Source organism: Haematobia irritans, chromosome 1 (assembly GCF_050003625.1).
Source record: "Haematobia irritans isolate KBUSLIRL chromosome 1, ASM5000362v1, whole genome shotgun sequence".
Lineage (NCBI taxonomy): Eukaryota > Metazoa > Arthropoda > Insecta > Diptera > Muscidae > Haematobia > Haematobia irritans.
The window spans coordinates 281,320,369-281,345,084 of NC_134397.1; the positions used below are offsets into that span (position 1 = coordinate 281,320,369).

Below are 24,716 nucleotides of genomic sequence, written 5' to 3' on the forward strand. Positions count from 1 at the left end.
GTTAGGACTAATGCAACTCCAATAAAAGTTAAACAAAAATTGGTTATAGTCGAGTTCGGGAGCGAGCATCCTAGCTTGGCAAAGAACCATATATAAAGTACACATGCGAGATCGATATCCAAGAGATTGTGATCAACCGACAAAGCTATGACCGTTATCTTATGGCAACAGTAAACAGAAATCCATGGTTCCACAATCTTCACCTTCACCAAAAATTCATTACAATGATTTACAGACTCCGATTTGGTCATATACTAACGAGACAACACCTTTATAGAATCAGAATGATTGATACAAACATCTGCGACTGCGGTATAACTCAATCAATGGATCACATCACATTTGACTGTCCCAATACGGATAGTAATGCTCATAGTAAGTTGCTCAGAACTCTGACTAAGATTGATATGAATAACAAAACAATTAGCGAGCTATTGGTTACTAATAACATGCGCGTTTATGGCTTATTCTACACATTTTTTACCGAAGCGAAAATTTCCATCAAGTAGATATTCATTTGCATTTCGAATTTTATTTTACCCATGAATAATTGAAAAATCCCAACAATTGTGGCATAATAGATCTAGTATCTCTGGCCACAATTTTCTTCATCTGTCCACAGAGGGTGGATTTGGTTTAGCATTGCTTTGCCAAGAAGAATTTTGTTTTTGTAATACTGAAACTACCTTACTAAATCTGCCTTGTGGTCCTCATAATCGGCGTCAATTTTGTGTATTTCAAATAGGTTAAAAACCGAGCAAGAATTAATAAAATTTTATAAATTATAAAAAATTTGTCGAAAAGTGCAATATCAATTCTAGAAAAACTGCGAATTTTGAAGCGTTTCAGAAAAAATTGTATAAATAATTTTGCAAAATATCACAAAATTTTTTTTTTTAATTCACATCCAAAACATTGAATTTGGATCACACCTTGAGAAGTGATGCAAAATAAGTGCAACGTCTGTTGAAATGGTGGACATCAGTCCTATTTTGCACCACTTCCGGATCCAAAAAGACCATTTTCACTGTTTTTTGGTGACGCTTTTTTTGCTGGGATGGAATGATCATATTAATGCTGTGACTGGGAAAATATTTGGCATGCTAACAACATTGTACAAATCATATATTTATACAACCCAACACATACGATTACTGCTTGCTGAATCCTATTTAATGCCCCATCAAGTTTTTTGCACTTCCGATGCAGTCCTTTTGGACAAGTCCTCAAACATTTTTAAACAATTGTAAACAAATTCGTTCTTTTGAATTTACAAGTATGAAAAACATCCGAAAATCACAATAAATGTGTATAATAAAAATAAGTATTTTCATTTTATATTTTTAATTCAGAAATAGTTGGAATTTTAACCAACTATTTCAATGAGTGGAAATTTCAACAGAAATGTCTATTAAAACTAGACTTGCCGGGCTCCTTAATACACCTGCAAATACAACGGCAAAATAAAAGTATAAGCCTGCAATCTGGAACTAAGAATTAAATTTGGTATTTTATTCAATTTATGTAAACGTTTAACAAAATTGCCTTTTAATTAAACAAAACTAAGTTCTAATTATTCTGTATACTAATATAGCCTACAGCCTGCTGATTTGTTGGAAATTTAGGCGCATCTGCATATTAGAAGGAACATGCTGACATGGTTATTATGATAAGAAAGTTAATGGATTATATAGTTTATTTTTTCTCCCTTTCGTGTTTAAAGATCGTAATTGTATGTGAAGTTATTGTTAGAAAAAAAAATCCACACATAACAAGACACAAACTCTTTTGTTCATACATAATTCACAAAAATAAATATTGAATATTTTTTATAAGAATCGCATATTTTCTTTTATTCCAAACAAAATTAAATGAGATTTTGGATGCTCAATATATTAAAACTTACTGCTAATATCAATTAATTATTTAATTGAAACAATCAAATTGTTGATTGGTTTGGCCGTTCAAAACCATTATCGTGCTACAAATTTCATTGGTGACTTAATTGACACTCTTCCTTCATTATTTTGACTGCTTGTTTACAATTGTTCAGAATATAAATTAAGTTGACGCTTACATTGTCGCCTTTTCAACACCATCCAGACAACACATCCCCGGAAAACTCGAAATATGCTCTCAAAAATGTTAAAACGAATATACTAATACATTCATATTAATGGTATTTAATCAAACCGGGCCCTACAAAAAAAAAGAATCCAATTCGCCCTCACGGTATAAAGTATTTAAAATTTGTAGATGCTCGGCAAAGTGTTATACACTTTACAATTAACTGCACTACAAAATTCTTTCTGAATGCGTAGTGCTGTAAAAAATATTTATTGTTTTTATAAAATCGTTTTCGCCCTCACGGTATAAAGTATTTAAAATTTGTAGATGCTCGGCAAAGTGTTATACACTTTACAATTAACTGCACTACAAAATTCTTTCTGAATGCGTAGTGCTGTAAAAAATATTTATTGTTTTTATAAAATCGTTTAATATTCTTAAAAAGTAAGCAATACTTAAAACAACCCTTTCTTTAGGATCCGTCAAAGGTCTCTTCTGTACCCAGAATATAAAATAGAATTAACCTTAACTAAAGTAACATATTTTTGCGTCATATCAACGCACTTGTCTTATTACTATACAATGAAGTACGTGAAACTAATAAGTGTTTGTTGTTAGTTTGTTTTTGTACCAAAGTTAAAATTTCTCCATGTTTCGATTTTGAAATCCCAAATTGCAAGAACTTTTATTCTTATAACGAAAACATCGAGATACTCTAGAAATTCAATCCAATTTCTTAACGAAAATTTTGCGTTTTAAGATTCCGAATATCAGAATTGTGTTGGTCGAAAAGCACTGATGTTAAAATACAAATTTAGTGGCGTTATGGATGTGTTGCGTACTTATTGGTATTTCCTGGCCGAAGGCGTCGATGTCTGTTTTGGCGACAAAGCAAAATTGGTAGTTGTTTGTTTCGTCAGTGCTCCAGACGGAGAAGATCCATTTGGCCATCTCTGAGCATTCGTCGTCGTAATATATGATCCAGCTGTATGTTTTTCTATCGTAGTTGTTGCTACAGAAGAAGCAACTGCCTGAGTTATAGGTCGTTTGGTAATTTGTACATTGCGGAAATTCAACATATTTCTAGATGTGGCTGTAGAATTAATTGTATTCATAGCATTGACAGAGCTAGATGCACTAGAGCTCTGAGGTGAAGAAGATGTCGTAGATGTTATGGGCATTTGGATCCGAGTAATTTTGCCATTCGCTTCATGACCAACAGTTTGAGACAAATTCTTGAATGGGATGCAACGAATAGCCGAGCTATTCATAGTCGCAGCACCGTTTGCTACAATATTTGTATTTGGAATTTGCTTTACCAATGTTGTATTCTTGAAATGCAAAGTGTGTATTCCACTTTTATCCATTATGCCAATAATGGGTGACGAATTTATATTCAACGTTTTCTCTTTGCAACCATCATTTGGAGTGTTGACGGATGAGGAAGTTGTAACCATCTTTTGTTGTTGAATGTTATTTGGCGATGAAACTACTAGTTGTTGCTGAACGTTAGCAGGGGATACAACATTTTTCTGTTGTTGGGGGACAGGTGATGGTGTCGAGGTATGAAGTGGGACGGCTACATCATTATGAGTGTTATTATCACGAGGAATAATTTCTGCGTAATTAGTGGTATCAGCAGTGTTATGGAGCCTGTTGGGAGTTGACGACGTTTCCGGAAATATATCCAATGGGTTTTGGTGTAAGGTTGTCTCTGTTTCGTTTATAGCTTGCTGGTGTCTTTTCATAGCTTTGAGTTCTAACTCGTATATTATTTGCATTACTTTCACTTTCCCTTCAGCAGCTAAATCTGTTGGTAATTTTTTCATGGTTTCACTGACACTTTTGAAAAATAAATCAAACGAATTTGACGTTTCCAAAATTGATGCATCCGAAGGAACAGTGCCTTGTGTTGTATTTGTTATTTGTTGTTGTACTTGTTGTTGAATTAACGGACCTAAGCATGAAGCAAGTGTTAGAGGAGTAGATAAAATACTAGCAAACAACGACGTATTGCTGTCATTTTGTCTGCGTTGGGAATGCGATCTTTTAAGTCGTTTAGAATTTCGTTGATTGTTAGTTTCATTACTTCTTCCTGAACGCTGTAGTAAAAAATCCAAAACTTCATGTTCATCCATATTTTCGGATCTGTAATAAAATGAAAGGCTTCTATAATAAGCAGCAATTTTTGTAATTTTAGATCTACAGAAAAACAGTTTAAAAATATCGCTAAATTGTTATTTTTGCACTGGAAAAATGTATATCCTGGAAATGACCGGATCTTGAGTGTCAATTAAAAATGATATATTTATTTTTTTATTATTTTTTTTTTCATCATGTAATTTGAAGCCACTTAGCGGCCAATTTATATAAATTACAACGGACTACTAACTATGAATAAAGTACAAATCAAGTTATGACAATGTGAGAACATATGCGTGTATATAATAAATATAAATGTGTATAAAATAGTATAAAAATAAATTAATTAATAAATATAGATATGTATAAAATAGTATAAAAATAAATTAATTAATAATATGAAATAGGACAAAACATTTTAGGTTCCCAATATAGTTAAAATAAGACAAAATAAGAAAAGATTATTTACTAAATCAACCACAACAAAGCAACACTACTAACACTATCTCCTTCATTTATTTTTCAATCGAACGATTGTACTTTTTATCCACAGAAAACTTTACATAAATATATTAAAAAGTTTACGAGATATAGCGGAAAAACAAATAAACTCTGTATATTAAATTCTTGTTTGTATCTCGAAAGGCATTCATAACAGGTTGGCTGGTAAGTCCCCTGTCTAACAAAGAAAAACACATTTTTTTGTCAAAATTCGTTTTTATTATTCAACATAGTTCCCTTCAAGAGCGATACAACGATTATAACGACCTTACAATTTTTTGATACCATTTTGGTAGCACTCACAATTAAAAATGATATATCTCCTTCATTTATTTTTCAATCGAACGATTGTACTTTTTATCCACAGAAAACTTTACATAAATATTTTAAAAAGTTTACGAGATATAGCGGAAAAACAAATAAACTCTGTATATTAAATTCTTGTTTGTATCTGGAAAGGCATTCATAACAGGTTGGCTGATAAGTCCCCTGTCTAACATAGAAAAACACATTTTTTTTGTCAAAATTCGTTTTTATTATTCAACATAGTTCCCTTCAAGAGCGATACAACGATTATAACGACCTTCCAATTTTTTGATACCATTTTGGTAGCACTCCTTCGGTTTTGCCTCAAAATAGGCCTTAGTTTCGGCGATGACCTCTTCATTTCAGCCAATTTTTTCCCTGCGAGCATCCTTTTGAGGTCTGAGAACAAGAAAAAGTCGCTGGGGGCCAGATCTGGAGAATACGGTAGGTGGGGAAGCAATTCGAAGCCCAATTCATGAATTTTTGCCATCGTTCTCAATGACTTGTGGCACGGTGCATTTTCTTGGTGGAACAACACTTTTTATACCCTTCACCACTACTGTGGTACAGGGTATAATAAGTTTGTGCATTTGTATGTAACGCCAAGAAGGAAAAGTCTGAGACCCATCGTTTAGTATACCGATCGTCTTAGAATTAAATTCTGAGTCGATTTAGCGATGTCCGTCTGTCTGTCTGTCTGTTGATGTATTTTTGTGTGCGAAGTACAGCTCGCAGTTTTAGTCAGATTGTCCTAAAATTTGGTATATGTTTCCCATATTTATATGTATTTTTGTGTGCAAAGTACAGCTCGCAGTTTTAGTCCGATTGTCCTAAAATTTGGTATAGGGTCCTGTTTCGGCTCAAAGACGATCCCTATTGATTTTGGAAAAAATCGGTTCAGATTTATATATAGCTGCCATATATATTTTTCACCGATCTGGTCATAATTGGCGTGTATATCAACCGATCTTCCTCAAATTCCGTACATCCGAATATTTTATGGGTCTCGAAAAACTTGCAAAATATCAGCCAAATCGGTTCAGATTTAGATATAGCTCCCATATATAGCTTTCGCCCGATTTACACTCATTTGCCCACAGAGGCCAATTTTTTGCTCCGATTTAGTTGAAATTTTGCACAGGGAGTAGAATTAGCATTGTAGCCGTGCGTGCCAAATTTGGTTGAAATCGGTTCAGATTTAGATATATCTCCCATATATAGCTTTCGCCCGATTTACACTCATATGACCACAGAGGCCAATTTTTAACTCCGATTTAGTTGAAATTTTGCACAGGGAGTAGAATTAGCATTGTAACTACGCGTGCCAAATTTGGTTGAAATTGGTTCAGATTTGGATATATCTCCCCTATATATCGTTCGCCCGATTTACACTCATATGACCACAGAGGCCAATTTTTAACTCCGATTTAGTTGAAATTTTGCACAGGGAGTAGAATTATCATTGTAACTATGAAATCGGTTCAGATTTGGATATATCTCCCATATATAGTTTTCGCCCGATTTACACTCATATGACCACAGAGACCAATTTTTTGCTCCGATTTAGTTGAAATTTTGCACAGGGAGTAGAATTAGCATTTTAGCTATGCGTGCCAAATTTGGTTGAAATCGGTTCAGATTTAGATATATCTCCCATATATAGATTTCGCCCGATTTACACTCATATGACCACAGAGGCCAATTTTTAACTCCGATTTAGTTGAAATTTTGCACAGGGAGTAGAATTATCATTGTAACTATGAAATCGGTTCAGATTTGGATATATCTCCCATATATAGCTTTCGCCCGATTTACACTCATAAAGGGTGATACGGTCAAAATTTGGTCAAGAGAAAACGCGTGTAAATCGGTGAAATCGTTTATTTAAAAAATCAAATTAAATTTCTTTTTCAAGTTCAATTAGTATAAAATTCAGGAAAAATATTCAGTTAGGCTTTCGCTTTTCCAAATCCGAATTGCCGGGCCTCACGCTTGACACCAGCCATCAGATTTTGTACAGCCACCTTGTCCACCTTCTTCGCCGCAGAAAGCCAGTTTGCCTTGAACTGCTGCTCGTCCTTAGCAGTTTTTTGGTCTTCTTTAGGTTCCGCTTCACAATAGCCCAGTATTTCTCAATTGGGCGGAGCTCTGGCGTGTTGGGAGGGTTCTTGTCCGTGGGAACCACCTGCACGTTGTTGGCGGCGTACCACTCCATGGCCTTTTTACCGTAATGGCAAGATGCCAAATCCGGCCGAAACAGTACGGAACAACCGTGTTTCTTCAGGAAAGCCAGCGGACGTTTATTCAAACACTCTTTCACGTAAGTCAAATTTTACCATTACCACGCAGTCAAATTTTGTCAGCATCGTCGTGTACAGCCTCCGGGATCGCGCTTTGGCCGTCGTATTTTGTTTATCATCGCGATTTGGAGTCACTACCTTCTTGTAAGTCGATAGTCCGGCTCGTTTTTTGGCTCGATGCACGGTTGTAGACGATACACCCAGCTTATTTGCGGCATCTCGGAGAGAGAGGTTAGGGGTTCGCTTGAAACTACCAGCAACTCTCTTTGTCGTCTCAGCGGCTTCCGGTTTTCGATTTCCCCCCGATCCAGACTTCCTATAATACAGTCGGCCCCGCCCGACTTTAGACTTTCCTTACTTGTTTATTCTTCATATGGGGCCGTTTTGCCGCGATTTCGGCCTTCAAACGCTCCAATAACGCCATATAATAGTCACTGTTGATGGTTTTTCCCTTCTCAAGATAATCGATAAAAATTATTCCATGCGCATCCCAATAAACAGAGGCCATTACTTTGCCAGAGGACTTTTGAGTCTTTCCACGCTTCGGAGACGGTTCACCGGCCGCTGTCCTCTCAGCCGACAGTCGATTGGACTTAGGAGTGTAGTGATGGAGCCATGTTTCATCCATTGTCACATATCGACGAAAAACTCGGGTATGTAGCTGCAAACACCGCTCAGAATCATCAACACGTTGTTGTTTTTGGTCAAATGTGAGCTCGCGCGGCACCCATTTTGCACAGAGCTTTCGCATATCCAAATACGTTCCTTTGATATCTTTAAGGCCTCTGCTATCTCGATCAACTCCATTTTACGGTCATTCAAAATCATTTTGTGGATTTTTTTGATGTTTTCGTCGGTAACCACCTCTTTCTGGCGTCCACTGCGTTCACCGTCCTCCGTGCTCATTTCAACACGCTCGAATTTTGCATACCAATCAATTATTGTTGATTTCCCTGGGGCAGAATCCGAAAACTCATTATCAAGCCACCGTATTTTTTCCCTTCAGAAAACAGTATTTTATCAAAACACTAAATTCCTTTTTTTTTCATTTTTTCACAATAACAAAAGTTGCTTCACAAAAGACGGTCTATCTCACAAACTAATTGACTTACAGACGTCAAATTTTGACACGAATCTTTTGAAGGTTGGTACTATATAAAAAAGGTTAAATTTAAGTAAAGTTTTTTTTATTGCTGAAAATGTGTTTGATTGTGTAGTTGCTAATTTCTTGCATTCATTAATATAACTTTATTATAATGAATATATACTACTTTGGGTTCACGCTAGCCCACTTTGGACTCTGTCCATAAGAGACGGTCTTAAAATCCGGCCGAAGACCAGCCACCTTTATCCCTTTTGTCAAAAAAATTTAAAAAAAATTGGATGATTTTTTCGCTATGTTAGTAGACATAGCGAAAGATATTTTTTTAATAAGCTGAAATTCCTTAAAAAAAAACTTCTTAAATCAACGCTCAAACAATGAGCGCGCTGTTTTAGGGACAATTATTTCAATTTCAATTTATTTGTTCGAAGTTTCACACACAATAATATATTATAATCTTTTGATTGCAGTGTGTGATTATTCATTAAAACATTAACAACTAAAATGTAAAAAAAAAACAAAAATAATTGAAAAAGATAGAGAGATGGAGATTGAGAATACAATCTGTAAAGCATTTTTTTACACATATTAGCGTTTTGAATGAATTGTATTGATGAAGGCAAAGAGTTCCAAAGACGGCATGCTATGAGAAAAAAGTGCCATTCTGAAATTAGAAGTTGGTGTTGTTGAGGTATTAGGAGGATTCTCCGGTTAGTCCTTCCGAATCGTAGTTTCTCATAAAGGTATGTAGGTATTTTGGTATATATAATTTTATGCAAGAGTATGAGAATTCGTATGCCCGTCAGTTGTTTAAATTGAACTCCATATAGCTTTCTTGAAAAGGACGAGCAACTTTCATAGCGTTTAAGGCCATAAACAAAGCATTTACGATGATCTTAACACTATGGTAGTTACAGAGAGAATGAGAATAAAATACAAAGTAGATAAAAAGAAAACATTCGTGTTGCATAGAGATGCCATATCATTTCATCACTCCTCCTCAACAAGAATGTTCCATTCTGTATAGACGTTATGTTGCGGAGACGGAATCTGCCATAGTTACTAATCCAAAGATTTTTTGGTTATTTTTGAGTTCAAAAAGAAAGCTAAATGGTATTCCTCAAAGTATGACCCTTAGAACTACACAAGATTCTGGAAAAGATAAGATCGCCGAACTATTTAGTGTTTACTTTTCATCGCCGTTCGGACTCGGCTATAAAAAGGAGGTCCCTTGTCATTGAGCTTAACATGGAATCGGGCAGCACTCAGTGATAAGAGAGAAGTTCACCACTGTGGTATCACAATGGAAATTGTGCGTTTCCTATTGCATATGGTCTTATGACAATATTTAACCAATCCCTGCGTGAAGGACATTTTTTTGATAGAGTGGAAAACAGCGTACATATCTCCCGTCTTTAAATTTGAGCGAAGAGACCAAGTGGATAATTACCGACCTATAGTTAAACTTACTTTACCAAAATTATTTGATAAACTTATTAACGATAAATTATTTTATTTATTCAAAAAATTAATTTCTACATGCCAACATTGTTTTTTTTTCATGGAAGATCGACAATATTTAACCAATCCCTGTGTGAAGGATATTTTTTTGATAGAGTGGAAAACAGCGTATATATTAACGATACTTATTAACGATTATTAACGATAAATTATTTTATTTATTGAAAAAATCAATTTCTACATGTCAAAATGGTTTTTTTCATGGAAGATCGACAACTACAAATTTATGCTTATTTACTAATTCTTGTATCAATCACATTGAAAAAGGTTTGCAAGTTGATATTTATTTATTTATTTATTTAAGTCTATGGATATACAAAATCCTTACTAAAAGTAGTAAGATTATAGTACTTCATTAAATTTTTTCAAAGACATTGATAACTCTAAATTAAGTTTAGCATTTACAGCATTATATTCAAAAAGCGAACGCGTAATGGGCTCATTTCTGGAATAGTTTGTAGTATGAGTAGAGATATAAAAAGTTTCCTCATATCTAAGAATATGAATAGGTACCTTAAATTTTATAAGACTTAAAAGAAAAGAAGAATCTATTAAACCAGACACTAGCTTAAATATAAATAAAACAGAACAACGAGACCGATTATTGACCAATGTATCTAGATGAATAAGTTTGCACCGAGATTTAAGGTGATTGAAAATTAAGAGAAGCAAGACAAGCCTTCAAAAATTTCTTTTTAATTCTTTCAATGCGGTTAACATGAACCGAATAGAAAGGATTCCAAACCATGGAAGCATATTCAAGCTGTTAGGGGGTAACCCTGCAATCATAAACATAATAATTCGCAACAGCGATAATACTAAAATTGCTAGACAAGGATAGCAATAAAGCAAAAACTGACGCGCACAAAGCAACACGTTCAACCGCGTTTTTCAGCGTTTCTATTATTGTATAGTTTTACCATTGTTAAGAAGAATAAGAATAAACACTTTACTTTATATTGTTAACATTAACAATTATAGTCTTTTATTTAACATAAAAGTACAACATTTGTGGCGACGAGGACGGAGCAATAAAATTTTTTCTAATTTTATTCAAGTTATTGTGAAATTCTTATAAGCAAAATGTCCGACGACAAAATTGTAAGAATTTTGGCTGAACAACAAAAAGCCATGAACGCACAAACACAGTTGCTCGAGAAACTCGCAGAACTAATCAAAGGGAAGGAGTCATCCACATCCACTGCAGTTTCCCAAACAAATTCAGGCTCATCTAAAGCTGCACTTATGGAGTCATTGGCACACTCAATGACAGAGTTCGTCTATGAACCAGAAAGTGGTCTCACATTCCAGACATGGTACAACCGTTTCGAACATGTGTTCGAAAGGGAAGCAAGTTCTTTGGAAGACCATGACAAAGTGGCTCTTCTCTGGAGAAAAATGTCAAACCAAGTCCACGAACGCTTCACAAACTACGTTCTGCCAAAGAAACCCACAGAAATGCTACTGAAGGACACAGTCGATCGTCTAACAAAACTTTTTGGTAAAACTGAAACACAAGTTGCACAGCGCTACAGATGTCTACAGCTGGCGAAAGCAGACAACGAAGACTTCAGAGAGTACGCAAGTCGCGTGAACTTGCAATGCGAACTTTTCAAAATGAACGAATTGCAACCCAATCAATTCAAGTGTCTTATTTTCGTACTTGGTCTCAAGTCCAGTAAAGACAATGAAATCAGGATACGTCTTCTCAAAATGCTCGATGAAGAAACCGACGGCATGAATTTGGACAAATTGGTGGATGCAACACAAAGGATCTTAGACCTGAAAGCAGACAACACTTTGATCGAAAATCAACAAAAGGTAATTTGTGCTGTTACGAAGGCAAAAAGCGATCCTAAGCATGCAGACCGAACACCAAAGACACCCTGTTGGTTTTGTGGAGATTTACATTACGTTAAATTCTGTCCCTATCGAGATCACAGATGTACCAGATGTCACCAAACTGGACACAAGGACAACTACTGCACAAGTGCAAGAACTGGCAGTACAACAAAACCGTCTCATAGTGGAACCAAGCAGAAAAACAACAAAAAGTCCAAAAACAATTTTCGCACAACGGCAGTTTTCACAACAAAACAACTAAACTTCAAGGAGCTTCGTAAGTATATCACTGTACATTTCAACGACAAGCCCGTGAAACTACAAATAGACACAGCATCAGATATCTCCATGATTTCTGAGTCAACATGGAGAAATATCGGCAAACCCGAAGCTCATACCACCACTGACAGCGCTAGTGACGCCAACACAAACAACATTAACCTTCTAGCTAAGTTCAACGTAAATGTCACCATGAACAACACAACAAAACGTTTGCAGTGCTACATCACAGATGTAGATCAACTCAATATCATGGGTATCGATTGGATACAAGCATTTGGACTATGGGACATACCAATTTCGATCTGGTGTCGTCAAATTTCTCTTGACGATGAAATAGCGGCATTAAAATCTAACTATCAATCTGTATTCGACAATTCTAGTCTCGGACTTTGTACAAAGACACAAGTTAGAATCCAATTACTGCCCAATGCAAAAGAAATTTTTGTTCCAAAGCGACCAGTCCCATATGCGGCAAGAGTAGAAATCGAAAATGAATTGGAAAGACTTGAAAAAGCCAACATAATTACACCAGTGGACACGTCAAGGTATGCAGCACCAATAGTAGTGAGTAAACGGAACGGGAAAATTAGAATTTGTGCAGATTACTCAACTGGACTAAATTCAATCGTTGAGTCTAATCAATATCCGTTACCAACGCCAGATGAAATACTCTCCGATTGCCATACAGCAACAATTTTTAGTCATCTTGACCTATCAGACGCCTACCTTCAAGTGGAAGTTGACGACGATAGTAAAGAGCTTCTTACTATCAACACCCACAAGGGTCTGTATAGATTCAACCGCTTGACGCCCGGCATCAAATCGGCTCCAGGGGCATTTCAGAGGATAATGGACCAACTTTGCAACGGCATAGATGGAGCAAAAGCATACATAGACGACATTATGCTTGCCAGTAAGTCAATTTCTGATCATATTACTAATTTGAATTTGCTTTTACAGAAAGTTCAAGAATTTGGTTTCAAGCTCAAGTTTGAAAAATGCCAATTTTTCAAAAACCAAATAACGTACCTCGGACAAGTCATCAGCAAAGAGGGCATTCGACCCGATCCGAACAAAATCGACGCCGTTCGAAACCTAAAGGTACCTCAAAATATATCAGAAGTTCGAAGCCTTCTGGGTTCTATCAACCATTACGGTAAATTTGTCAGCAACATGAGAAATTTACGCAAGCCTCTAGATGACCTATTGAAAAAGGATACACCATTTCAATGGACCCCAGATTGTCAAGCGTCATTGGATGAGTTTAAGAAGATTCTCTCATCGCCTCTTCTTTTAACGCATTACAACCCGGAATTACCGATACACGTCGCGGCCGACGCTTCTTCACACGGTATTGGAGCAGTAATTTACCACACATTCCCAAACGGCGGTATGAAGGCGATATATCACGTTTCAAGATCCCTCACACAAGCAGAGAGGAATTACAGCCAAATAGAAAAGGAGGGCTTAGCGTTAATCTTCGCAGTGCAAAGATTCCACAAAATGTTATTCGGACGCAGGTTCACGCTACATACCGATCACAAGCCTTTACTAACTATATTTGGTTCCAAAAAGGGAATCCCTGTATACACCGCAAACCGACTACAACGTTGGGCACTAATTCTACTTGCGTATGATTTTGAAATCACATATACCAACACCAAGGATTTTGGTCACGCAGATGTTCTTTCAAGGCTAATCTCGAATCACGAGAAACCACCTGATGATTACATTGTCGCTTCAATATCACTCGAGAAGGACATACAACACGAATTGAGCGAGAGCATGTCAACTCTTACAATATCACACGAAATGATAGTAAATACTACCAAAGAAGACAACGTTTTGCAACAAGTCATCAAATACATGCAAAATGGTTGGCCCGAAACTAGTAAGACAATAAACGCTTCCGTTCTTCCTTTCTTCAACCGTAAGGAATCACTCTCAATGGTAGACGGATGTCTTATGTTCAACACCCGAGTCGTAGTACCCGGTATTTTTCATCAGAAAATTCTCAAACAACTGCACCGAGGACACTTGTGTGCTGAAAGGAGCAAATCGATTGCACGGAGTTACGTATACTGGCCGAACATCGACAGACAGATTGAGGAATATGTTCGTAAGTGCCAAAACTGTCAAAAGGCGGCAAAAAGTCCGGTTAAAACCAACCTCTGTTCATGGCCAGTCACATCCCAACCGCTTGAGAGGATACACATCGATTATGCTGGACCTGTAAAAGGCAAATATTATTTGGTGATTATTGACTCATACTCAAAATATCCAGTAATATATGAGACACAAACCATGACTGCAATTGCGACAATAAAACTACTCACCGAGTATTGCGCTCTGTTTGGTAACCCAGAACAAATCGTCTCAGACAATGGCACTCAATTTTGTTCTGAGCAATTTCAAACATGGTGCAAGGAAAGAGCGATCGTACACACAAGGACAGTGCGATTCCACCCAAGCTCCAACGGGCAAGCTGAACGATTCGTCGACACGCTTAAGCGAGCATTGAAAAAGATGGAAGGGGAAGAGAATACCACAGCAGCACTTCAAACATTCTTGGAAGTATATCGTTCCACTCCAAACCCCAATACTTCAAATTCCAGAACTCCAGCGGAATCTTTTATTGGCAGAAAGATGAGAACTGTCTTTGACGCCATTATAAGACCAGCTCCAAAGGAACCAAAATTTAACAAGGAAATGGAGGAGCAATATAACAAGAAACATGGTACACGACCTAGATCTTTCGACCACGGCGATCTAGTCTACGCCAAAAACTTCAAGGGCAACAAGAGCTACTGGGTTCCAGGAGAAATCATAGAAAGAATTGGTAAAGTAATCTATAATACACTCATCGACGTTGGAGACAAAAAGATACTCGTCAGAGCACACGCCGACCAACTTCGAACAAGAACCGCAGATATTTCATGCGATGAAACCACTTCGACAGGATTACCTCTAGACTTTCTACTGGACGAATTCAAAATTACACCTACTCATCAGAATGAAGACTTTGCTACACCACCATCTTCACCAAACTGGGCTCCTCAACGTATAGTATCAAGAAGACAGCCAGTGGAACCAGTATCGCGGTCTCCGCTTCAAATCTAAAGAGGGAGATGTTAGGGGGTAACCCTGCAATCATAAACATAATAATTCGCAACAGCGATAATACTAAAATTGCTAGACAAGGATAGCAATAAAGCAAAAACTGACGCGCACAAAGCAACACGTTCAACCGCGTTTTTCAGCGTTTCTATTATTGTATAGTTTTACCATTGTTAAGAAGAATAAGAATAAACACTTTACTTTATATTGTTAACATTAACAATTATAGTCTTTTATTTAACATAAAAGTACAACACAAGCCTAGACCGAACAAAAGAAATATATAGCAATTTCAGTGTGTACGGATTTGTGAAATCTTTAGCATTTCTCATAACGAAAGCTAAGAGAGAATATGACTTAGGAACAATATAATCAATGTGCAAGTTGAACGTGAACTTCGAATCAAAAACCACTCCCAAGTCCAAAGTACTTTCAACTCTGCGTAGTAAAATCTTATTAATACTATACTCTGATTCAATGGTCAATAGACGTCTAGAAAAACGAATGTACGAGCATTTTCCAATATTCAGTTTCAAGCGATTCATTTCACACCAACTATATAGGCGATTAATATCGTCCTGAAGTTGAGATATGTAATTACTGCAATTAATGGCCGAAAACCTTCAAATCGTCCGCATACAAAAACAAGAACAGATATCATCAATGAATAAAACAAAATGATATACTATATACGAACTTTAGGAAAGCCTTTGATAAAGTTCAATGTCCTATTCTTATGAGAAAATTAGGTAGTTTGGTATTTCATTCCAGCCTTCTTAAATGGCTTCATTCATATTTGACCGATAGAGTTCTTTATGTAAAATTAGACAATTATTTTTCGAGCCCTTTGCTATTTTTATTGTTTATAAATGATTTACCTAAGATTTTCACATAGCTTTTGTCTTCTATATGCAGACGACCTAAAAGTATATAGAAGTATATCCCACATTGGCGACTGCGTAAATTTTCAAAATGACATAGCATGTCCTTTTAAAGTGGTGTGATAATAATAATCTTCTTTTAAATTTTTTGAAGTGCAATATTATTACCTTTACTCGTACGCATTTTCCTATTATTTTCGACCACACATGTAAATGATTTGGAAAATTTTACTCGTGTTTCAACAATTAAGAATCTGGGTGTATACTTTGATAGCACTTTAACATTTCAATCCCATATTGATTTCATTGTTTCAAAGGCAAATTCCATATTTGGAAAAGTTGGACAATTATGGTTGTGTCCACAAAATTACCCGAATTCTTATAAATAGTTTTGTAAGATGGACGTAGATATATTTATCGCATTATAAATATTCGTTTAAGTTTTCCGACTTGTTATAAGTTGGTCCAGACTTTCAATAAGGACAGGTCTATTATTTGTGGTGGGCTTTCAGTTTTATCCCAGCCTGCAGGATTTTGAAATTCATCGATATAAGATTTTCGTGAACATAAATAGGTCGATCAGAATTGAATCCTTTATTATGAGGGGTATTCGCTTTTCTAAAGGGTGATTCTTTTGAGGTTAGGATTTTCATGCATTAGTATTTGACAGATCACGTGGGATTTCAGACATGGTGTCAAAGAGAAAGATGCTCAGTATGCTTTGACATTTCATCATGAATAGACTTACTAACGAGCAACGCTTGCAAATCATTGAATTTTATTACCAAAATCAGTGTTCGGAAAATCCGCTTTTTTTATCGACAAATTTTGTTCAGCGATGAGGCTCATTTCTGGTTGAATGGCTACGTAAATAAGCAAAATTGCCGCATTTGGAGTGAAGAGCAACCAGAAGCCGTTCAAGAACTGCCCATGCATCCCGAAAAATGCACTGTTTGGTGTGGTTTGTACGCTGGTGGAATCATTGGACCGTATTTTTTCAAAGATGCTGTTGGACGCAACGTTACGGTGAATGGCGATCGCTATCGTTCGATGCTAACAAACTTTTTGTTGCCAAAAATGGAAGAACTGAACTTGGTTGACATGTGGTTTCAACAAGATGGCGCTACATGCCACACAGCTCGCGATTCTATGGCCATTTTGAGGGAAAACTTCGGAGAACAATTCATCTCAAGAAATGGACCGGTAAGTTGGCCACCAAGATCATGCGATTTGACGCCTTTAGACTATTTTTTGTGGGGCTACGTCAAGTCTAAAGTCTACAGAAATAAGCCAGCAACTATTCCAGCTTTGGAAGACAACATTTCCGAAGAAATTCGGGCTATTCCGGCCGAAATGCTCGAAAAAGTTGCCCAAAATTGGACTTTCCGAATGGACCACCTAAGACGCAGCCGCGGTCAACATTTAAATGAAATTATCTTCAAAAAGTAAATGTCATGGACCAATCTAACGTTTCAAATAAAGAACCGATGAGATTTTGCAAATTTTATGCGTTTTTTAAAAAAAAAAAGTTATCAAGCTCTTAACAAATCACCCTTTATATTGTGCTAGTCTTCAAAATGGAATTTTTCAAAAATGGTGTGAAAAGTTGGACAATTATGGTTGTGTCCACAGAATTACCCGAATTCTTATAAATAGTTTTATAAGATGGAGTAGATATATTTGCATTACAAATACTTTCAAACAAATTGTTTAAGTTTTCCGATTGGTTATAGGATATACCATTAATTCTCAGATCATAACTTCTCTTGGGTATCAACTTTACTCGAATTTGGTTTTTGCGAAGCATATTGCCCATATTTGTTCCAAACTAAATCTAATCCTAAAAAAGTTTTACGGTATAAATGTAATCTTGCCTACGCAAATAAAATACAAGTTGGCTCACTCGTTATTAATGCCTCATATATTGTACGGAGCTGAGGTATATACCGGCTCTAATAGGTCAAACATTCGCAGGCTTGAAGCTTCTTATCACAGTATTTTAAGGTATGTCTATGGTCGTATTGCAGGCGTAATTATGTGTAATTCACACATCAATTCCTTGGCTGTACCTTTTAGTACTTCCTAAGTAACTTCCTTATAAAACATGATGAACCCGCTTACCTCCAATGTATTAATTTTCTGAACTCTACTCGTAATACGTAATTCTGATAGAAACTTTCTCACACCTTGTTTTCGAAAGATCATTTATAATTCGTTTATCCAGATTATGGAATGCAATTCTCTCCGATTATAAGAACTTTTCGGTAAGGCGCTTTTAAAAGTAAAATAATTCAGTATTTTACTAATGACAATTAACTTTGCTTTTGCATCATTGCTGATAATATCTCCATATGCGGTGTTGTTTTTCTTTGTGTTTAGGGAAAGCAATGTGCGTGTAGTTTATTAACTATTGAGAATATTGTATTCACATTAGTTATAAGTATTATTATATTTTTTTCATATTTGTTAATTCTTTAGCTTGTGTTGTACTTTATTTCAAAGCTATCAATGACGCCTCTGGGTCTTACCCAATTAAAATTCTAAGTCTAGAGATTTTGTAGAAGTGTAGAAGAAGTCTTTTTATCAAAGTGGTTCAGATTGAAATATGTATGTCAGGTGGTATTAAAAACAAAGTGGTGAATGGTATAATATAGTCCGATTCGCCCGACTTTTAGAACGTCAAATATATAGACGAATTGCATTTACTCCGACAGATTGATTTAATTTTCTGTAAGCGTGATATATGGGTTAACCATTTCGAATCAGTTTCCTAATAATTAATTGATAAAATAGATTGTTTTTACTACTCATACACCTATAATAAGAAAACGTCAAATATATAGACGAATTGCCCAACTAAGATCAGGCAAGTGCATCCGCCTCAATTCATACTTATCAGTGATTGATAGCAGCGTAGCTGACGTGTGTCCCATATGTAATCAAGGGCCACATGACACTCGTAACCTTTTTGCTTGCCCAGCTAAGCCTACCCGTCTCACTACCAGATCACTCTGGACACACCCCATCCTTGTCGCAGAGTTCCTTGATCTGGCTACCAGCTGAACTACACAAGCATAGAACAAAATGGATGAAACTACATTAAAAACTGTTACAACAAGAACAAGAACAACGAATTGCATTTACTCCGACAGATTGATTTAATTTTCTGTAAGCGTGATATATGGGTTAACCATTTCGATTCAGTTCCCTAATAATTAATTGATAAAATAGACTGTTTTTACTACTCGTCCACTTATAAAAAGCATAGCTAATTTTTTCTGATAATTGTTCCCTAACAATTAATTGATAAAATACATTTCTGGTAATTACAGGAGTTAGATTATGTAAATTTTTCGAATACGCTATTGTAAAAAGGTATTACTTACTTTACCGTCCAATTATCATCTTGTTCTGATATTAAAATTTCTTCGGCATTATCTTCCACTAACGTAACATCGTCATCATCTCCATTACTAGTATCTAATTCACTAGTTCTTTTATTTTCTCCCTTAGATTTAAGCACATGTTGTTTGCTGACAGCTTGACGATGTTTCCCCGAAATACTGTGATTTTTCAGAAATAAAACCTTGAGACAAATATCCACATTGCAATATCGACAATGCACATATTGGGGTTTTTTAGATTTTTCTATCCAAGAAAAACGTTTTTGCATTTCCTCTATAGTAGATTTGTATGCACTTTCTTTAGAAGTTACATTTGGACTGTGATCTAATTTATCCCTGCTTTGTTTGGTCATAACACCACGAACAGATGACACGATATCAGTTTCTCGTTTTGGACCGTTTCCGAATTCTGGAGCATTTTTCGACTCATTTCTTGCACGTTCTTCTTGCAACCTTTGTCTTCTTAACTGATTTACTGTGCGGGCATGCTTACCAGAGCGCTGATGTTTCAGAAGGTTCTTAATGGATCGTATGTACAAAGATTGTTCACAAACTTTGCAGAATGCATAATTTGATCTAAACTCGGTGCGTTTATAGGTTAGCCATGGAAACTTCTTTTGCCACTGTTTAATTAATGTTATGAATGATGGTACTTTTATAGTACTTTTAGAGTCTTCTCCATATGGTTCTTTTTTGACCGGTTTCGGAGAATTTTTTCTGGAACAAATAAGTGAGTAATTTTAGTTGAGAGAAAGTTATCTTAATCTTCCCCAATAGTATCTGAAAGGGATCTTAAATTGTTTTTGTAAATGGAATTACCTGTTTGTATTGAATAACTTTTGGTTTATTTGATGGATCTTACTAACTGAATGTTGTTTCTTACTGTAACGAGTTGATATACGAACTCGACAATATTTGCAATAGTACAAATTCGGTTGTGATTTTATATCAACGGCCCATTCATATGATTCATCACAAGGTTTGGATTTATATAACGATTTCCTACAATGCAATGAATTAACTATTTTATAAATCAATATTTGTATATACCCATTTGGTAAACAATCCATTTACTTTTCTAGTGTATGTACGTCTAAAATATTTTGAAATATGACATTATATTAAAGTAAACGAATTGTCCAAATGTATCGAAGCTCAAATACTTCTTATTTTGTCTTCTTTTGAATTCCGCTTCTGCTGCTCGATGTCGGGCTGTTTTGCAGTGTTTGCTTCTGTTACTAGATATCGCGATAACTATTTTGCAGTAACTGCAGTAGCAATAGTTAATAGGATCTGATTTGTACTTTTTGCACCATGGATATTGTTCGTACCATTTTGCATCGCCACGTCTAACGCGTTTCCTATAAAAATAGAAAAAAAGAAATTGAAGACTGGGAAGTGAATTTTCCTATGTATTTTCATCTTCTGAATTCGAAGCTGAAGGTTAAACTTTTTATGGAACAGTTTTTTTTTAGATATTTTAAATTTTTCGTTCTTTTTTCACCAGTATTCAAAAGGCATGTGCGTACTAATTAAAATCTTTTGCTAATTGTAAACCAAATTAGCTGTTTTTTTATTAAACTTGAAGAAAACACTTGTAGTTTTCGATACCGTTACAGTGTTATGAACAAAAACAACGCTGACAGTTAGTCTCAAAACACAAAAACTGGGGTCGAAAGGGTTAATAAATATTCACTTTATGGTATTTCAACCCATTGTGCAATTCGGGAGGTCCGAACTCCCAGAGACAGTGTATTAATAAAACTTACTTGGAATCTGTGGAATCTTTAACTGAATTTTCTTCTTGTTGGTCATTTTCATCACCATCTTCATCCTGGGCGTTGTCTACATCTTCTTCGCCATGGGCACTTTCATCCTCTTCGTCCCCACCAGCGTCATTTTCACTGTCTTCTTGATCACTTATATTCTGGTTTGACCCATAGTCTTCTCCGCGCGTCTTCTCTTGGTTTTTATGGTGAATACTGTTTTCATGTGTTGCTCGTTTTGCCGCTGAACTTCCGTAAAGCACTCGTTTTTCGCAATATTTACAATAAGCAAACGTAGGATCTGCGGGGTCAGCTATTAACCAAGGATGTTGTTTCCCATACATATCCCAATCGTGTTGAGTTTTTTGGGATATATTTTCGTTTTCTTCGGTTGTTGTTTCTGCATTAGGCCTGGAAAACGCAATAATCTCTGTGAGAATCTCTGTTGCACTAGAGTGTTAAATAACAATAGTGGGAAATACTTTAAAACGAGTCGCACAAAGTTATAATTGTACGATCTTGTTCAAATTTCTCGTACGATAAACCTCTATGGTATCTCTTGGAAGTGCAAAACCAGACATATTTTTCTAGATTTAGAGATAACTCCCATATAAAAACATTGGCCAAAATTGAGGATAGTTTTTGATAACTTTTTACCGCTGTGATTTAGTTGCTTTATAATTTCGTTGAGTAAAGTTCGAGGTATTTCTACAATTGAGCACTTTTAAATCTTCCAAAAGAGTAATGGCGTTTTCTTTTCTTGTAAAAAAATTCGCACCTTTTTTGCATTTTGCCCGGAAAATGAGCTTTTTAGTTTCTTAAAAAAAAAAAACAGGAAAAAGTACGAAAAAGCTTCGAATTCTGTTGCGAAAATTGCGCCACGTAGAGAGGCTTTCAATTGAATTCTTTTCTGCCCGCTGAAATGGTAGCATTTTTTTTAGGTTGCTGGCAACATTTTACAACTGCGCATTCTGTGCAGACAAAATTTTTTCAGAAAAGAAAGCACCATAAGTTTACACTCTTCTTTGGTTTTACTTGCCGAGTAATTCAACAAAAGCCGTTTTATCGCGTTAGTTGGCAATTATTTCTATAATAAATTATCATATCATTTGACTTTTACGATTTTTTGTACTCACTTATCATACTTGTTAGTTTTCAAGTTTTTTAAACATTTCGCTTCATTCTCCATATGCGATATAGTGCGTAAGTGTCTTAAGTAATTATTTTTCACAATTGTTGTGTCGCATATTTTGCACCGCAATATGCTGTTCTTGCCTTCGACTGGTTCGCTCCAACGATAGCGATCGTTGCTGTAAATAAATCATGGTTGAATAATTGAACATACAATATTGAAAATCGTATCAATTCAACAAAAACAAAGCCATACCAATACCTGATTTTATTATGATCAAAATCACCTTCATCAGCATTTGACTTATTGGAAAGACTGTTACCATACGACTTCGCAAACTCTTTGTGCTTTCCTCCTTCTTGGTGCCTCGTTCTTAGATAGGAAAACTCTACATTTAATCGTACGCCACAATATTTGCAACGTCCTATGGTGCCTGCGGGATTGTCCCGTTCCAACCACGGGCATTCCTCAAGCCAACGTCGCCAGTTGTAATTATTGAGGGCTTCGGCTTGTGTTTTTCGTTTATGCTTTAATGCCAAAACATAGCTGTCTGTCCCAAACTCTTGTTTAATTTCGAATAATGGTGTGCTATAAAAACAATTTATTTAAATGATTCTACTTATCTCATCGCTATTTACATAATCATTTCAACTCTTTCGGCTGGAGAGCCAAATAAATCTGTTTTCTTCTTAGTTTAATGATAATTAATTTTACACGATACGCGCTTGTTCTGTATATAAACAAATATTTTTGTAGGCGTCTATTGGCTTTGTATCAGTGTATTTTTCGAATAAATAAATAAAAATTATAAAAGGTAATTTTATACATACTAAAAAAAAGCCAAAGGGAAAAAATAAGCATCCAGGTTTATAAGTGAAACTTTTATACCTCGCTCCGATGGTAAAAACGGATAAGTTCTACAAATGTGGAAACAGCGCTCCTCGAGTAATATGTTAAAAAAAGATATTGCAAAATGTGGAAAGGGATGAGCACATTTATATGTGAAATGTAGATATTTTAGAAGAGGCCGTGCTGTTCCAGTGAAATGTGTCTATTAAAATTAATAATATAAACATCCAGTTTTATATGTGGAAGGATATTGCAAAATGTGTATAGGGTGAGCATCCACATATATCCGATCCAAAATGTGTTAAGAAATCCCAATAAACGTCTTACAAAATAGTGGAGCAGTGCTGCTCCAGTTAAATGTGTCTATTAAGTCAAAATGAAAAATATGAGCATCCAGGTTTATATGTGAAAGATGAATCTTTTAGTCCTCTATCCTATGGGCATATAAACAACAGTGCTCTTGACTTACCCAAGATTATTTCTCTCTTCCTCATCACGAAAAGCTAAATAATTTTCACTTCGCTCTTTATGGTACATAGACATTTCATGCTGCCTCACAGAACTAAGGCTCCGAACGTTCAATTTCACGTCGCAATGCAAACAATATCCATAAATCTCGTCACTTTCCTCATATAGTAGCCATGAATATTCCTTACACCACTCCAACACATTGTTTGAGTGTTGCGTTTGTCCAGATGAACCACTAGAACAGCCATCATCGTCAGAACATTCATCGTAGTTTGTGGAAATGTTACTATTATTGTCGTTCAATTCTAGCAAATCCATGGGATCATTTTCAAGTGAATCTTGCACGACTGATTCAATAACTGCCATCTCGTCCTTCACAGCATCAGATTTTTCCCCATCTACACGAGTGCTGGAATGAATATTTTGTGCGGGATTACCTTTAGTACCATCCGTAAATGAATTGGGGTCTGATTGAGTCAAAGGATCTACTTCATTATGATCCTCTTCATAATCCTCTATTAGCTCTATGGTTGTTGTCGCATTGTCATGATTTGGTTCACCCACATTTTCTATTGACTCCGCGTTATTCTTTGCGGCATGACAGAAGTCGGGCACAACAAGTTCCTCCCTAAAAAAATATTTATGCATGAAAATTTTGCATTTCTTGTTTAAATAATGCTTACATTGATGATCCGCGTCTCCAGAAATAATTAATCTCGAGTCAACATTAAAGTTATCGAAATTTTAGTAATTTCTTAAAACCGGTTTACTTTTCCAACACTAAAGAACCGGTCTCTTTTTACAACTTATATTTGAGCACACAGATTAGAAAAATGCTTTTATTCAACCCAATTTCAAATAATTTTCAAAGAACTAATGCGCTTTACAGACTACCAGTTATTCCGGACGACAGTGCTCGTGTCGAACATATTATATGGGATATGTTCGACACGAGTGCACATTATATGCACATTCGACACGTGTGCACATTATACGTTAAGTCCGAAGGCATAATCGATACTGCTGCATGTTCATG

The 24,716-nt window shown here is 35.8% G+C and overlaps 1 protein-coding gene across 2 annotated transcripts; it reads right to left on the reverse strand.

Moving 5' to 3' along the window:
- Nucleotides 1-1,825: 1,825 nt before the first annotated feature.
- Nucleotides 1,826-24,509, reverse strand: Su(var)3-7 (Suppressor of variegation 3-7). 2 transcript variants are annotated; one of them, XM_075298740.1, is made up of 9 exons: nucleotides 24,364-24,509; nucleotides 23,682-24,308; nucleotides 22,625-22,951; nucleotides 22,368-22,541; nucleotides 21,235-21,642; nucleotides 20,629-20,826; nucleotides 20,285-20,467; nucleotides 19,448-20,182; nucleotides 1,826-4,215 (listed from the first exon to the last, which is right to left on the reverse strand). In XM_075298740.1, coding segments are annotated over exons 1-9 (3,960 nt in total). In that variant the 5' UTR covers nucleotides 24,366-24,509; the 3' UTR covers nucleotides 1,826-2,909. The 2 variants fall into 2 exon arrangements, with proteins under 2 accessions (XP_075154855.1, XP_075154846.1); XM_075298731.1 differs by having other exon boundaries at nucleotides 22,619-22,951.
- Nucleotides 24,510-24,716: the final 207 nt, after the last annotated feature.